This window comes from Myotis yumanensis, unplaced genomic scaffold (genome assembly GCF_028538775.1).
Source record: "Myotis yumanensis isolate MYYU_CA2020_CCGP unplaced genomic scaffold, mMyoYum1.0.hap1 SCAF_2, whole genome shotgun sequence".
Taxonomy (NCBI): Eukaryota; Metazoa; Chordata; class Mammalia; order Chiroptera; family Vespertilionidae; genus Myotis; species Myotis yumanensis.
Genome location: NW_027223753.1, coordinates 12,480,658 through 12,496,685, shown reverse-complemented (window position 1 = coordinate 12,496,685; position 16,028 = coordinate 12,480,658). Strand labels below are relative to the sequence as shown.

At 37.0% G+C, this 16,028-nt stretch overlaps 1 protein-coding gene across 18 annotated transcripts in view; it reads left to right on the top strand.

Annotated features, from left to right (window-relative positions):
• Positions 1-16,028, top strand: part of EIF4G3 (eukaryotic translation initiation factor 4 gamma 3) — a 274,226-nt gene that overhangs the window by 195,441 nt on the left and 62,757 nt on the right. For 12 of the 18 annotated variants that reach the window (XM_070404280.1, XM_070404267.1, XM_070404264.1 and 9 more), the window contains 5 exons: positions 870-958; positions 6,550-6,796; positions 9,781-9,914; positions 12,319-12,432; positions 12,823-12,933. In XM_070404280.1, the coding sequence (XP_070260381.1) occupies positions 870-958; positions 6,550-6,796; positions 9,781-9,914; positions 12,319-12,432; positions 12,823-12,933 (695 nt within the window). The remainder of the gene's footprint in view (positions 1-869; positions 959-6,549; positions 6,797-9,780; positions 9,915-12,318; positions 12,433-12,822; positions 12,934-16,028) is intronic. The other 6 variants (XM_070404282.1, XM_070404274.1, XM_070404272.1 and 3 more) reach the window with 1 other exon arrangement.

Here is a 16,028-nt window from a genome sequence, read left to right as displayed (position 1 = left end):
GTTCCTTTAATGTAATCTATTTGCTATCTGATGTTGAAATTGTACATTCAAGTGTTGGATGTTTTTGGAATTTGTAAGAAAAATTAATTTTTAAAAATTCTTTGTAAGCCTAATTTTTCATCTAGATCTTCTGATGCAATAGAATAATTCAGTAAAAATAGTTTTCTTTCTTGTCACCCCAGCAATATAAAAGGCTGAGCCAACAATATTGATCTGAAATTAGAACTGAATGCTGTAGAAGTGTTGCCTATCAAATGAAACCTTAAAGTATCCTTTTGTCTAGAAAGCTTTAAAAAACAGAATCTGAGATTCACTATTTTTGTAGCTCAAAAGGAACCTTAGATATCATCTAATCTCACTCTTATACTATAGTTGAATGTGCAGGGGCCTGAGAAGTACAACTTGCTTATGATCACATAGGTGATGAGCAATAGAAGCAGGCCCATGTCTAGAATTGACTGGTAGGCCAGTTTCCTATATTGATAATCACCATTTACTGAATTATGAGCCTGAGTATGTCCTAACCATGAAGTAAGTAGGAGGGGGAACTTATGCCACTGCATGGAAGGCTACATGAGCTGATGAGAATAATTTGTGCCCAAGGCATTTGCCATTGCAACCTGTGGGCCACACTACACAGTTGTTCACTTTATCATTTATTTGTCTCCTCCTCAGTATGGGTGAAAGCCCTCTTTTCTTCTCCTAAATTTGAATACAAATATTATTTAGACCAGTGGTTGCTAAGTGGTGGTCCGCGGACCACTGATGGTCCCTGAGGTCCAAAAGGTTGGCAACCGCTGATTTAGACCTAATATTTCCAAACATAACTTTGCAGTGGGAAGTAATGGTAGCCTGATCTTGTATTTCAGCTCAGACAGCTATAACTGCACCAAAGATGTGGAAGAAACCAAAAGATCGGACCCGAACCACTGAAGAGGTGTTAGAAGCAGAATTGGAGGTAAGGGGCAGCAATAAGTCTCTTTAGCCTATCTTCAGAACAATGGTGCCATTTCCCAAGACAAGTTTATACCTCTTTCTTGATACTCTTTTCCAGGCACAATTTGATATATCAAGCTCAAGGTCTGACTTTTTTAAAGTACATTTACAGAATTTGAAAAGATTTTCAGTAGCATGTTCAGTTTCATTGAATTCTTGTCTCTCTTTCAAATACCTCTTTTAAAATGGCAAAAAATAAGTTATTAATTTTTAGTTAACCCTTTAGTACCTTTAATTGGATTTTTCCTTATATTAAGGACTAATCCAATACAGAAAAATGGAGCCCTGGCCAGTTTGGCTCAGTGGATAGAACATCGGCCTATGGACTGCAGGGTCCCGGGTTTGATTCCGATCAAGGGCACATGTCCGGGTTGCAGGCTCAGTCCTCAGTTAGGGGCGTGCAGGAGGCAGCCAATCAATGATTCTCATCATTGATGTTTCTCTCTCTCTCTCTCTCTCTCTCTTTCTCTTCCTTCCTCTCTGAAATCAATAAAAATATATTTTTAAAAAGAGAAAAATGGAGGTAGTTCTTTCAAATACCCATTAATAATGATGATAAAAATCATCAGGAAGATTTTAGGGAAATTTATTTTGAATCTGTCATCTTTTAACGTCATCTCAGTAAGATAACTTTTCACATATGGTTTGTTCGTTTGAACTAAGCCACACCGATTTTGTAATAGCACATCAGGTCCAGATAATGTGAGGAAGAAACATGGGCAGATGTTAGTCTTAAGTAGTGCTCTAACAATTCATAGTCTGCAATCTTAGTATTTTTAGTGCTGTGTACTGCAGCTCATAAGTGAAGAGTAGCTGCCTTAGCCAGTTTTGGCTCAGTGGATGCAGCATTGTCCCGCAGACTAAAGGGTCTCGAGTTCAATTCTGGTCAAGGGCAGGTACCTCCAAGTTCACGGACCTTGGTTGCAGGCTTGATCCCCAGCGGCCTCCCTTCCCCTGTTGGGGCACTTGCGGGGCAACCAATTGATGTGTCTATCTCACATCAATATTTCTATCTCTCTGTCTCTTCTCTTCCACTCTCTCTAAAAATCAGTGGAAAAATATCCTCGGGTGAGGATTAACAAAAAGTAGTAATAATAAATTAAAATAAAGGAAGAGTAATATAAACTATCTCTTTTTTTCTTTTTGAACTCTTCTATTAAAATTTTACTGAATTTTTAACATGATAATATTATGTGCAGAAATTGTTTTAAAATCACTTTAAATACATTTGTTTCATAAGGTTTTTCTGTCTAGTTATAATTCTTACCCTCTTCAAGCAGCTCACACAGTACCTTTTTGTTAATTCTCCCTATCCTGTCATTGCTATTATATGATGCTCTGTTGATGTCACAGTTAGTCCCATAGCAACCACAAAAATGTTTCATAGATGTGATTTTATTGTGGTTACTGGGATAAGAATTGGCAGTAACTTATAGTGGTGCAAATAGTTGTTGCACTTCTTGTGGATGAACAAGAAAATGTTGCTTTTATAGAGAATAAAATACCTTCCAGAGGCAGGACAATCATTTATATTCCCTTCAAACTGATTACTCTTTAGATTCAGCTGTGTGTTTGTTTGTTTGTTTATTAGCTTTCTCTTATTATGCTTCATGTTTCTTTGCCTTGTGGCTAGATTTCTAAGCATTACTGAATATTAAATGAGTAGACCACCATTCCTGTGCCTTCACATATTCACCCTCTTTAGGGAATGGATCCCATAGGAAATAGTTCAGGCTTTGTGGACTGCATGATCCCTGGCACACTTTCCCAGCTCTGCTGCTGTAACCCAAAAGCAGCCATACACGTGTGTAAACAAGTCAGCGTGGCTGTATTTTAGCAAAACTTTATTAATGAACACTGAAATTTCATATAATATTTGTGTGTCATAAAATATTATTCAGCCCTAACTGGTTTGGCTCAGTGGATAGAGCATCAGCCTGCGGACGGAAGGGTCCCAGGTTCGATTCCGGTCAAGGGTATGTACCTTGGACGGAAGGGTCCCAGGTTCGATTCCGGTCAAGGGTATGTACCTTGGTTGCGGGCACATCCCCAGTAGGGAGTGTGCAGGAGGCAGCTGATCGATGTTTCTCCCTCATCGATGTTTCTAACTCTCTATTCTTCTCCCCTCCTTTCTGTAAAAAATCAATAAAATATATTTAAAAAAATAAAATAAAGGAATATTTAAAAATATATATTATTCAGATTTTTTTAACCATTATGAATGTAAAAATCACCCTTAGCTTTGACACTATAGAAAAACAAGTGATGAGCCATGTGGCCCATGAGCCATATAGTTTGCTAAAACCTGGTTTAGATTATTATTCTTCATACATGAGAACTATTTTGACTCATTTTGAACCAATCACTTTTTTCTTAACCTTATAGTTTATAAGTATAATAAAAAGGCATTTGGTCATTTGCAGACAGGCTTTTTTCAGAAATCCAACTTCCTTTCATAAAATTGAGCATTTATTAAAGTACCTTAGTACACACTGGCTGTCATTGTCTTTATTTTCACTGGTCGTCAAGCTCTCCTTAGGAAGGTTTTAGCCCTTTCAGGTATTGGCCTATTTTAGATTATATATTGGGTTGTTCAATATTGTAAATACTTTATTACATTATTTAAATTATAGCATAGAAAGATAGCATGGCTGTAACCGGTTTGGCTCAGTGGATAGAGCGTCGGCCTGTGGACTGAAAGGTCCCAGGTTCGATTCCGGTCAAGGGCATGTACCTTGGTTGCGGGCACATCTCCAGTAGGGAGTGTGCAGGAGGCAGCTGATCGATGTTTCTCTCTCATCGATGTTTCTAACTCTCTATCTCTCTCCCTTTCTCTCTGTAAAAAATCAATAAAATATATACATATATAAAAAAAAGAAAGATAGCATGAAAGATGATTCCTCTTAAAAATTCTAGTCAAGGCATCTTAAAATTTGTTTTAAAATTTTAGGGTATTTCATCATTTGTTACATACATTGTTGTCAATCTGATTTTTTAGCATTTTAAAAAACTCATGCATTAAGCAGGCAGTTTTTTCAACTAAATTCTTTAAACAAATTCCTATAAAAAGTTCACTTCTGACAGTCCAACCAATAAGGTGCTTTCTTTTTTTAATCTGATTTTCTGAGTAAACAATTTCAGAATTCTTAGACATTTACAAATTAGTTGAATAGAGCTTCTTCCTGCTGAAAGAAAAAAAAACATTATAACTATTTAATGCACTATTTTTGTGGGTTCCCTTGAAAAATATACCTTTTTAAAATGTATTTTTATTGATTTCAGAGAGGAAGGGAGAGGGAGAAAGGCAGATAGAAACATCAGTGATGAGAGAGACTCATTGATCAGCTGCCTCCTACATGCCCTGTACTGGGGATCGAGCCCACAACCCAGGTATGTGCCCTTGACTGGAATTGAACCCAGGACTTTTCAGTCTGTAGGCCAACGCTCTGTCCACTGAACCAAACCAGCTAGGGCGAAAAATATACCTTTTAACAATGTGCCTCAGATACCTTAGAGATTCTGTGTTCTCTGAATTATTGTTAGTTATTCATGCAATAACTTATACTGCTTTTTCCACTTAGAAGTTAACTTTCCAAGTGATACGTTCTCCTTTAATATCCAATAGATTATTTATAGTTTATTGATTTTATGATGTTTATTGATGGACATTGAAATTTGAATTTCATATAATATTCACATGTTATAAAATTCTTCAGAATTTTTTCAACCATGACAACCTCTACACAAACCTCTACACAAAATGCTGTTCTTTAAAACATCATTTTTTCACATTTTAACAAGGTCCAAATTAAGGATGTTTAAACAGTATTCTGCTGTTTAATAAGCTTTAGTACCATTTATATGTCACATTATTAAAGATCTTCTTGATGACCTGTACTTAATTTTAAAGTGGTATTGCAGTTCATTATGACTTCATTTAGACCAGGGGTCCTCAAAATTTTTAAACAGGGGGCCAGTTCACTGTCCCTCAGACCGTTGGAGGGCCGGACTATAGTTTAATAAAAAAAACTATGAACAAATTCCTATGCACACTGCACATATCTTATTTTGAAGTAAAAACACAAAACGGGAACAAATATAATATTTGTATTTGCATGTGGCCTGCGGGCCGTAGTTTGAGGACCCCTGATTTAGACTCTAGTAGAATATACAATAAGAAAAAGTAAGGCTGCTAACTCATGATTCAAACTTAGTAGATCTTGTTTTTCTCAAAGTCGAAAAGATTATCTATTTTCTGCCATGTTTTATAAAAAGAAATCATTTCAGTCTTTATTTTTTTGGATTTTTTATATTTGTCTTTCTTTTGAAGGCTACCCTACTGTCTTCCCTTACCATACTGTCTCCCCCTGTTCATGTAGCGAGAAAGTGTGTGTGTGTGTGTGTGTGTGTGTGTGTGTACGTACGTACTTAACTATTCCATTGTAGAAACAAGACCTAAAAACTATCTGTTTCTGCTTATCACATTTTTAAATTTAGTATATTTTCACCATTATCTAATGTATGGTAGGAGAAGTTTTACTAATAATACCCGTTATAATTACTGTAACAAAGTAGTATTTGTAACTCTTTAATTTTTAAATAAACATAATTTCATAAATCAATTGGGTAACCACTTTCTGGAGTATATGACATTCTTTTACACAACTTTCTGTTGAAGCAATTCAACAGAGTGTCTATTTTTTTACTCTCCTTGTGCAAATTTATCAGCTTGAATGCCTATTTCCTCTGAGCACTTTTTTCAAAGGCTTATTTTCAGAATGCTTACCCTTCATAAAAAAGAAAGAGACTTAAAGTTCATGGAGAACTTTTCCTCATGAGTTTTGAAAGTTCATAGGGCCCTTAAGAAATTCATTTTTTGTTAACTTAAACTGAAATAGTGAAAACTATTATGGTGAATAACTCGGTCCTATTTTGCTTTTTAAAAATAGTCAGGATGCACTAGGACCCAGATTTCTTCCTAGGGGATACATTTCAAGCATTTTTCATACATTATTTGAATAAGGTCACAGTCTCAGAGTATTCTAATAGTCAATAAACAAAATAGATTTTACCTAACAAATGGTGTCCATGTAAAACGAGAGATGATCAGCTTTGTGGGACTTAGTTACTTTAAACTATTCATTGAACTTTATTTTGCCGCCAGAGGACTGCACGAAAAATACCCTGTAGTGTTTCTTTTTATATTTGCTGAGCTGTAGTGGTAAGGGTAGTCATGTTTGATTTAGATTTTTGACTTGGACTGATTCATGTCCTTCAAGTGCCAAGGATTAACAGTTCTTTCCATTCTAATCTTTGGTACATTTAGATTTCATTAGTCATGTTAAAGCATTTCAGTAGCCATTTGAATTATCTGCACTATCCCAGGAGATAAAATGAGAAAAGTGTTTTTAAGTAAACTTACCTTTCTAGTATCATATGCTTCACACAGACATCCTTATCTTGAGTGACATGTTTTCCTATACTCTTGAAGAGGTTTAGGTGTATGTACACACAGTGAAAAAAATATAACCTCTGTGTTCACTTATGCTTTAGCTTACAGTTGAAGAGGAACTTTCAGGTGACAAAATACTTGAATCTGAGCAGGATAAAATGAGCCAAGGGTTTCATCCTGAGAGAGATTCCTCAGACCTAAAAAAAGTGAAAGCTGTGGAAGAAAATGGAGAAGAAGCTGAGCCTGTACGTAATGGTGCTGAGAGTGTTTCTGAGGGTGAAGGAATAGATGCTAATTCAGGCTCCACTGATAGTTCTGGTGAAGGGGTCACATTCCCATTTAAACCAGGTAAGTGTATCCTGTCTTCCTGTGTACATCTTTCCTTTTTCCCTTTATTCTACTGCAATATTAGAGAAATGTTGCCTCTTTCTAGTGAAATAGTGGATGGAAGGAAGAAGCTTATCATAGTGTAGTATTTAAAGAACAGATCAGCAGGCAAAAGTTAGTCATTAGCAAATCCAGAGAGTTCTGTTGGTGGAAGTGATATCTGATGCTAGTGTTCTGCTTTTACTGGCATTGGAAGTGCAGCTGGCAGAGCGTCAGTCAGCGGTAGGCTGGCTGACTTCCACAGTGCGTGTTTAATTTTATTGTGAGAGGGATATCTCAGATATGACCATGTCCCTTGAGAGTGTACTCATCATTTCACAAGGCTTGAATTCCAGTAATGAGTCAGGGCAGTCTGATTGCATCACTGAGCATCTGAAGGATGGGAAGTGCCCTGTGAGATATATGATAAACCTGAGAAAGTCTTGCAGCTTTAGACATCATCAAATATATTAAACTTCTGTCCCAATACTCTGTAACCAGGATTGACTGAGGTTGTGGAGATATTTGGTGTGGTGGAGAATCATGGTTGGTTCGTTTGATAGAAAATTTGGGGTAGGGGAAGTTTTTTCTTAGTATGCCAAATCTGGAGTGACTTCTGCATTGAGGTAGGGTTTGAATGTAAGATATCAGACTTCAGAAATAATCTAGACCAGTGTATTTCAAACTGATAGTTTAAAACCATTTAATAGGTTGTGAAATTAATTTAGTGAGTTAAAACCAACAATTTTTTAAAAGGAAAATACAGTAAAAAATGTCAGTGTGGCCCTGGCCAGCTGGTTGGAGTGTCATCCCGTACACCTAAAGGTTATGGGTTTGAATACCAGTCAGGCACATCCCTAGGTTCAATCCCTAGTTGGGCCAGTGCAGGAGGCAGCTAATCAATATCTCTCTCTCCCCCTCTCTCTAAAATTGGTAAAAACATATCCATGGGTGAGGATTAAAGGGGGGAAATGTCAGTACATTACATGTAGTAAGGGTAATATTGTTTCAGAAATTTATTTATGTTTGTTCTGAGTCATGAAGTCATTATATTTCTTGCTGTGAGTTGTAGTCAAAAATGTTTGAAAGTCATTGATTAATACTCCCTTAATATACTGCACTTACTGCTGCTAATGGTCTTTATGAAATTGTAAGGTTATGCGATGGTAATTTTTTTTAGCTTTAGAACTCTGAAATTGCTTCTAAAGGTCTAGGCTTGTATCATATTACCATGCATTTGTGGCCACCACCAATCCTTCAGGAAACTGATACACTATTGTCATTTTTAGGACTGTGGATTATATTTTTATATTTCAGTTTGGCAAGGAAAAAATGCACAACTATAACCCCAACTGCCTTTTACTCCTGTAAAGTACGCTAACAGTAATTGGGGGAAAAGGCAATTTAAAATTTAGATCCAGTAAACTACCTTTTAACGAATATAATATGCTAATAAAGATTTGGTTAAAAACTGTAAAATTCTCACAGACCGTCAGTAAGTCTATGACCTACACATTAGGAACCACTAATAAAAGAAGTGAGCTGTCATGAAGTGAGTTGAGGCCTGATTTTGATGAGAGTTTTGTTAATTAAAAGAAAACATTAACAGTGTGGCTCCGTTAGTTGGGCATCACACCATGCACCGAAAGGTTGCTGGTTCATTTTCCTGTCAGAGCACATACCTGGGTTGCAGGCTTGATTCCCCAATCAGGGATATGCAGGCGATAGCCAATCAATGTTCCAATTTCACAGTGATGTTTCTCTCTCTCTCCCTCCTTCTCCCTTCCTCTCTCTAAAAGTCAATTAAAAAATCTTAAAAAAACAAAGAAAAAATTGTGTTTTGCATTTTATTTAATAAAAATTTTAAGAAATTTTCTATCTTTATATAATGAGAATAGGGTTGTAAGTAATGAAAGCTTTAACAATAGTAATAGTAGAAAAGCAGTGTTAATATTAAAAATATTAGCTGAGCCCTAACCGGTTTGGCTCAGTGGATAGAGTGTCGGCCCGCAGACTGAAGGGTCCCAGGTTCAGTTCCAGTCAGAGGCATGTACCTTGTTGCTGGCACATCCCCAGTAGGGGGGTGTGCGTGAGGCAGCTGATTGATGTTTCTCTATCCCTTTCCCTTCCTCTCTGTAAAAACTCAATAAAATATATTTTAAAAAATATTAGCTGAGAAGTGTTTAGTATCATGATTTTTAGAGAAAGATATGTGCATCTCCAGTTTAGTTGGCTCAGCCAGCAAGTACATTATTTTATTTTTTCAGAATCTTTTTTTTAACATACACATATTTTTTATTGATTTCAGAAAGGAAGGGAAAGAAATAGAAAGATAGGAGCATCATCGATGAGAGAGAATCATTGATTGGCTTCTCCTGCACATCCTTGGGGGGAAGCGGGGGGTGGGAGAGATTGAGCTCACAACCTGAGCATGTGCCGTTGGCCAGAATCGAACCTGGAACCCTTTAGTCCACAGGCGATGCTCTATCCACTGAGCCAAACCAGCTGGGGCCAGAATCTTAAATAAGTTATTTGTTATTGTGTTTTGTGTCTTGTTACATTTTTTTTCTCCAAAATAACATTTCCAAGTGAATAACTAAAGTATTATTTTTCCTGAAACCAAGAGTACTATCAAGTTCCTTATTTCTGAGTTGTTTATTGGCATGGTAATTTATTTTATGAGAATTCTTAAATGGCCCTGGCCAAAGGCTGCTTCATGTGTTTATGAATGGTTCCTATATCAACTTACTTCAGCTCACTTTACTATCCAGTGGTACCCAGAAGGAATAAAAGAACAAATGACAGTTTAAAATCTTTACGTGGCATTTTCTGACTGTAGCTCAGTATTTCCTTTGTGTTTGTTTATGATGAGATAAAGTAAACATTGGGATCGGATTTGTATTTTTACTGGATATACATACAGTGACCTCATAGACAGTTTGTTCTGCCTCCATGCCTTTTTCTAGAATCCTGGAAGCCTGCTGATACTGAAGGCAAGAAGCAGTATGACAGGGAGTTTTTGTTGGACTTTCAGTTCATGCCAGCCTGTATACAGAAACCAGAGGGTCTGCCTCCCATCAGTGATGTAGTTCTTGACAAGGTAAGCTGAGTACTCAGATAGTGATATCTTTTTGGTGGGAACTGTTTTTGTTTGTGTGTGTTTTTATATTTTACTGATTTTTTTTTTAGAGAGAAAGGAAGGGAGAGGGAGAGAGAAACATGGATGTGAGAGGGGAACATGAATCGGCTGCCTCCCACACATACCCCACCGGGGATCGAGTGGGAAACACAGGCATGTGCCCTTACTCAGGAATTGAACCAGCAACTTTTCTGTACACAGGGCAATGCCCAACCAGCTGATCCACACCAGCCAGGACAAGAATGGATTTTTATTATCAGTGCAAATATGTGAAGTATGAGCAATTTTTAGGAATTGTAAGACTAAATGGTGTTTCAATTAAAATATATAATGTTTAAGAGTTAAAGTTTTCCTAAATATTATTGGATTGTCAGATTTCTTATACTATAATAATAATGGGATTTGACCCATATTTGAGTGATAAAGCTTTAAAATTTTTTAATTGTCTGCTTATTATAGCTATTTTTTACTGATGTGGTGAAAATTGTCAGTTGGGCTAATATAGCTAAAGTGAAAGTGATACCGACCTCTTTCCCCACTGTCCTGCAATTTCAGTATGGAATTAGAATAGCATTGAGGGCAGGTCAGAAACTTAGGAAGGTAGATCAAACTGAAATAGGAGTCAACATAATTCAAGTAATGTATATCTCAAAATTCCCCCAATAAATTCTTGTAATGATTAGTCTAATCCTCTGCATATAAATAGGCATCCTTTATCTTCACGTCTGACCTTAATGGTGCATACAGAAAATTAGTACAGTCAGTGTTTATTTTGTACTAGAGGCTTGATGCACGAAATTCGTGCACTCTGCCCGGCCTGCACCCTCTCGCAGTCCTGGAGCCCTTGGGGGATGTCTGACTGACGGCTTAGGCCTGCTCCTCGCTCAGTCCCAATTGGCCAGACCCTAGCAGCAAGCTAATCTACTGGTTGAAGCATCTGTCCCCTGGTGGTCAGTGCAGGACATAGCGACTGGTTGACCGGTCAACTGTGTGCCCCTTGGTGGTCAGTGCACATCATAGTGGTTGAGAGGCCTTAGCATATCATTAGCATATTATGCTTTGATTGTTTGTACGGAGGACTGGACACTTAGCATATTAGGCTTTTATTGTATAGGATGTTTATTAAATTTAAAAGAGTGAAGTCAGATGTTTACCTGCCCAAGTATTCCTGTAAATCAGTGATGAACCAGTGCTGGTGATGAAGCTTGAAATATTTTTGCTTTGAAGAGGAACTATTAATCCCTAATCAAAGTAGAGGGTAAATATCTTATAGATTGAGATCCTCCTCTTACTAAGATTTCTAACCCTGGCTGGCATTGCTCAGTGGTGGTTAGAGCATCGGCCTGCACAAGGGAAGGTTGCGATTCGATTCCCAGGCATGGGCACATACCTGGGATGCTGGAGGCAACTAGTCTCTCTCTCTCTCTAGCCCCCCTCGCTCCCCCCTTCCCCCTCCTCTTCCTCCACCCGCTCTTCTACTCTCTGAAAAATCAGTGGAAAAAAATCTTCCCTCCTCAGGTGAAGATTTAAAAAGACAGGTTTCTAGTAGCGGCTTATCCAGACATTATTCGTATTATTTTACTCTGATAGTAACAGGTCTTCTTATTTCTATTGCTATCTAAGTCTTTTCTCTCTGGTACTTACGTGAGGACAGTTGAGTGATTGATTGGCAGTGCTAATTTAAGGCTGCTTCAGAGGGCAATTGTTATATCCACTGAATTAGATTATTCTCTTAGAAAATATTCCTTCCTGTCTTCCTACCTTAACTGTTTCTGACCTTGGCCCATCTTTTGTTGATTTCTCGCTGAGCTACTTAGCTTTGCTGAGTCTATAGTCATATTCTTTGCCTGTACAAAGCCAGGTAACTTCGATTGGCAAGACAAAGTGAGATTTTAAATGTTATCACACGTGAAACATAATCTCCTTCTGTCACTTATTGTCCATTCAGAATACAGGCTGTTCTAGTCATAAGTCAACAGCATCAAAAACAAAATAAAAATGATCAATAGCAGGATTTTCAAAGGCAGATTGGTCTGATTCCTGAATATGCTGGGGGGGAAACCCTAAAATTTGACCCTAGTTATAGGATCTCAAAATAGTTTGTCTGTCATTCTACTGGTCTTGACTAGTTAAATGACTATCTAGCCTCGTTTGGAATTCCAAGGCATCAGAAAACCACTGTTGCCTGAAGGGCTCTAAGGCTCGCCCAGAAGAAGCTATCCAGGTTCAGATTGGACTTTCGCTGGTTAAGGATGCCAGTGGTTACCATTTCAGCTGACATAACTCTTCAGTCTAAGTTTTTTTGTCTTTGTGGTAGCAGATGCTCTGGAACTTGTGTTAAGCTTTCCTTTGCTTCTTCATACAGATCAACCAACCCAAATTGCGAACTCTAGACCCTCGGGTTTTGCCTCGAGGACCAGATTTTACTCCAGCCTTTGCAGATTTTGGAAGGCAAAGCCCTGGTGGAAGAGGTGTATCTGTAAGTGCAAGTTTCCTACAACCCAATTAGAAACTGTCAAAGACTTATGCCATCTTGTCTAAAGCCAAGAGCGCAGCTTTTGTTCATTGATTCCTTTAAGCAGGAAGAAGAGTAGAAGAGGTGAAGACTATCCTTTCCAAACTAATATTAAAGTAAATTAAGAATACACTTGAGTCGTTTTTACTTAAAAAAAGCTGGTCTACATTAATTTAGCCTTAAGTTTTATGTATATGTATATATATTTCACCCCCAGTTGAAATGACCTGCAAATGGGTTAAAAAATAGAGCCAACCTTGAGTATGATTCCTATTTTGTTCTGAGGTGTCCTGATATAGTAGAGATCTCTGATGACTTTCAGCTAATGGTCATTCTTTGTCCTTGTTTCTACAGATTTGCAAAGTGCAGAGCAGGCATGGATTGCCAATTCTGGAACAGAGCAAAGCCCCAACTTGCACTCCACTGGCGATGTCGCACCCACCCCTGAAGAGCCTGCCTCTAGGGGTGCGCTGAATCCTTGTTTTTATTTTTGGTTTTTTTAACAATAGCTTATGATGTTATAATATCTTATGTTTTGATTTCTCACTTACTATAGCTCATGAAGTGAAAATATGAACAAATGACACACACAAAAGAGTGCAGTGTTAGTCAACTGCAGATTGCCTTTACACCCCCTAGTGGCAGGCTCTTCAGCGGTGGAAGTGGCATCACCAATGGAGTTATGCTGGGGCACTGCCCTGTGCAGGGTTTGGCAGGCTCAGCCTGCTCCATGCTTTGTAGACTTGCAGAAAGCATGGGGGAAAGTTGCCAATGATGTGAATGCCTCTTTTTTCCCAAGTTGGAATGGCTTGAGAGCACTTCAAGTTCTGGAGATGCTAGGGTCTGGTGTACCTTTGCAGATCACCCTGTTTTAATACTATTTTATGTTTGTAAAAATATTTTTATGTAAGGTGACACTTTTTATTTCCCCATCACCTTTTTATTTCTGTAATGGCAACTTTTGAAACCTGCTTGGAAATAAGACTACACCGTCTGAAAACAAATGTCACTTTGTAGGTATTTGAATTATTTGATTGTTTGCCAGCAGCCTGATTGAAAATATTTAAATGCATACACTGTGATGGAGGCTTTGTAAAAACAGAAAATCTCCTTAATTTAAAGCATATTATTTATTGAGCACCACCATGTAAAGACCTCTGTGTGTATAATACTCTGTTCTCACACAGGTTTGAAATTTAAACTGTATATACTCTAAATGCTAAGATAAAATTTTTATAGAATTTTAATTGCCTCGCCAGAAAGTCTTAGAAAGCAGCTTTCTTTTCTAGAAACCATGTTATACTTTACTTTTCAACATTATTTTCGTTTTTGGTGGTTTAAATTTATATTTCTGTCAGCATTTGTTTTTGTTTTGATTTATATCTGTGCTTCTCAAACATTTGAAATAATGATGTCATTTTGATTAATCTCTGGGTAACAGCATCTGTGGTTGTCATATTGCTCAATTTTGCTCATATGTTACTTGCAAAAGGTATTGCCACATCTCTTCTAGTGTATTCTTCTCTTTCATTACCAAGTTGCTATTGTCTGCTAATTAGGTATAACAAAAAGAAAATATTGTGAATTGAGAATAAGCTATATCTCTTTTAAAATATTGAAATTAGAAAATTAATTTTAAAAATAACCATCACAATGTATGTTTGCCCACTAATCTATATGCCGACATATATCAGGTAAATGTGTTATTCGATGAATACAAAGTAATATGACTGGAAATAAGCCATCATCAAGAATTTGTAGTGTCTCCAAAAAGGTCAGCTTTAATTGTTTAATTCACTTCTTTAAATAGCTTTGTCATCCGGCACAAGCTAATTTTAAAGCGAAATTGCAAACTATTTTTTTTTCTTTTTTAAATTATTGATTTCAGAGAGGAAGGAAGAGGGAGAGAGAGATAGAAATATCAGTGATGAGATAAAATCACTGATCTACTGCCTCCTGCATGCCCCACACTGGGGATCGAGCCCACAATGTGGACATGTGTCCTGGCCAGGAATTAAACCATGATGCTCAACTACTGAGCCACACCGGCTGGGCACCCAGGTCCTTTTAAAAGTCAAATTACTTGGTGGTCGTGGTATTTTAATAGACCTATACTAGTAACTTGTCATTCATATTCATTTCAACTAACTTTGAGATTAGCTGAGCTATTATTAAAATTGTAGGGACAATGTTTTCCTGAGCTTGTATCATGCTTTCCTCTCTTCTTAAAGGAACATTTGATTGTCTCCCTTTAAAAATTGCTAGGATGAATATTGGTCTTATTTTCTTTGGTTATCTAGGTAAGCAGAGATGTCTCAAATTATAGTCTGTGAATGACATAAAAGCAATATATTAAATTTGAAAACAGATGGATGTAATTTCTTATTGAATATATTTTAAAAATATATATCAGAGTGGGTAAAAATTTAAACTTCCCGCTCACCTGAAAAAAAAAATGAGGCTTACTAGTTAATCAACCCCAAATTTTGGCTCTTCCCTTTAGTTGTGACATTTGTGGACACTGAGCACATTACGCCTTAAAGTTCCTTTTCTAGTATTAATCATGATTGTCTGTCCTTCAGTCAAGAAGACCAGGCTTTATTTCTTTCTGTACACTTCATAATTCTTAGCACTGGATCCTAGATTTTGTTTGCCTTTCATAAATATTCATTATAGATGGTGCAACTTCTGAAGGATACTAAACATTTGACAATTTGTATTAAATTGTCATACACACAAAAAGACATGAAATGTTTTGTTTTTTTTATTTTTTATTGATTTCAGAGAGGAAGGGAAAAGGAGAGAAAGATAGAAACATCAATGATGAAAGAGAATGATTGATTGGCTGCCTCCTGCACACCCCCTACTGAGGATTGAGCCCACAACCTGGGCTTGTGCCCTGACCGGGAATCAAACCTTGACCTCCTGGTTCATAGGTCAGTGCTCAGCTACTGAGCCACACTGGTCTGGCAGGACACAAAATGTTTACATACCACTTTTTTTAAAGTTATTTTTGTTCTTTGGTATTGATGATGATACCTAGTTTTTAAGGCGCTTTTACATTCCATGATTCTCATAATAACTTTTGTAGGTAGGACAAGCATTTAATACATTAGAAAGCTTAAGTTCAACAAAGTTAAGAGACTTGCTCACAGTAACTTAACTCATAAGTGACGAAATTAGACTCAAGAGTCCACAGTTTTTTTGTCTCTAATCTGCCGCTTTTCTGCACTGCACCACAGTCCTTCCAGGCACTGATGTTCCAGACAGTGAATTCATTCCCAGAGTGTAAACATGAGAAAATTAGAGAGTAATTAATTAAGCATGTTAAGCATTTATAAGTATAATAAATTTGTTGAAGAACTCAGTACAGTTGGATAAATATTTGTGATATTTAGATATCTAGAGATAGAAACATAATTTTAAAATTTGTCTTGGGCACTTGCCATGGGTTTTAATTTTAACTTTTTTTTATCCTGGAGTAACAGCTTTTCAAAACTTTTTTTCCTTTGAAACATTGTTGTTACCTACTTAGTAATATAGCTCATACCTCTATGCTG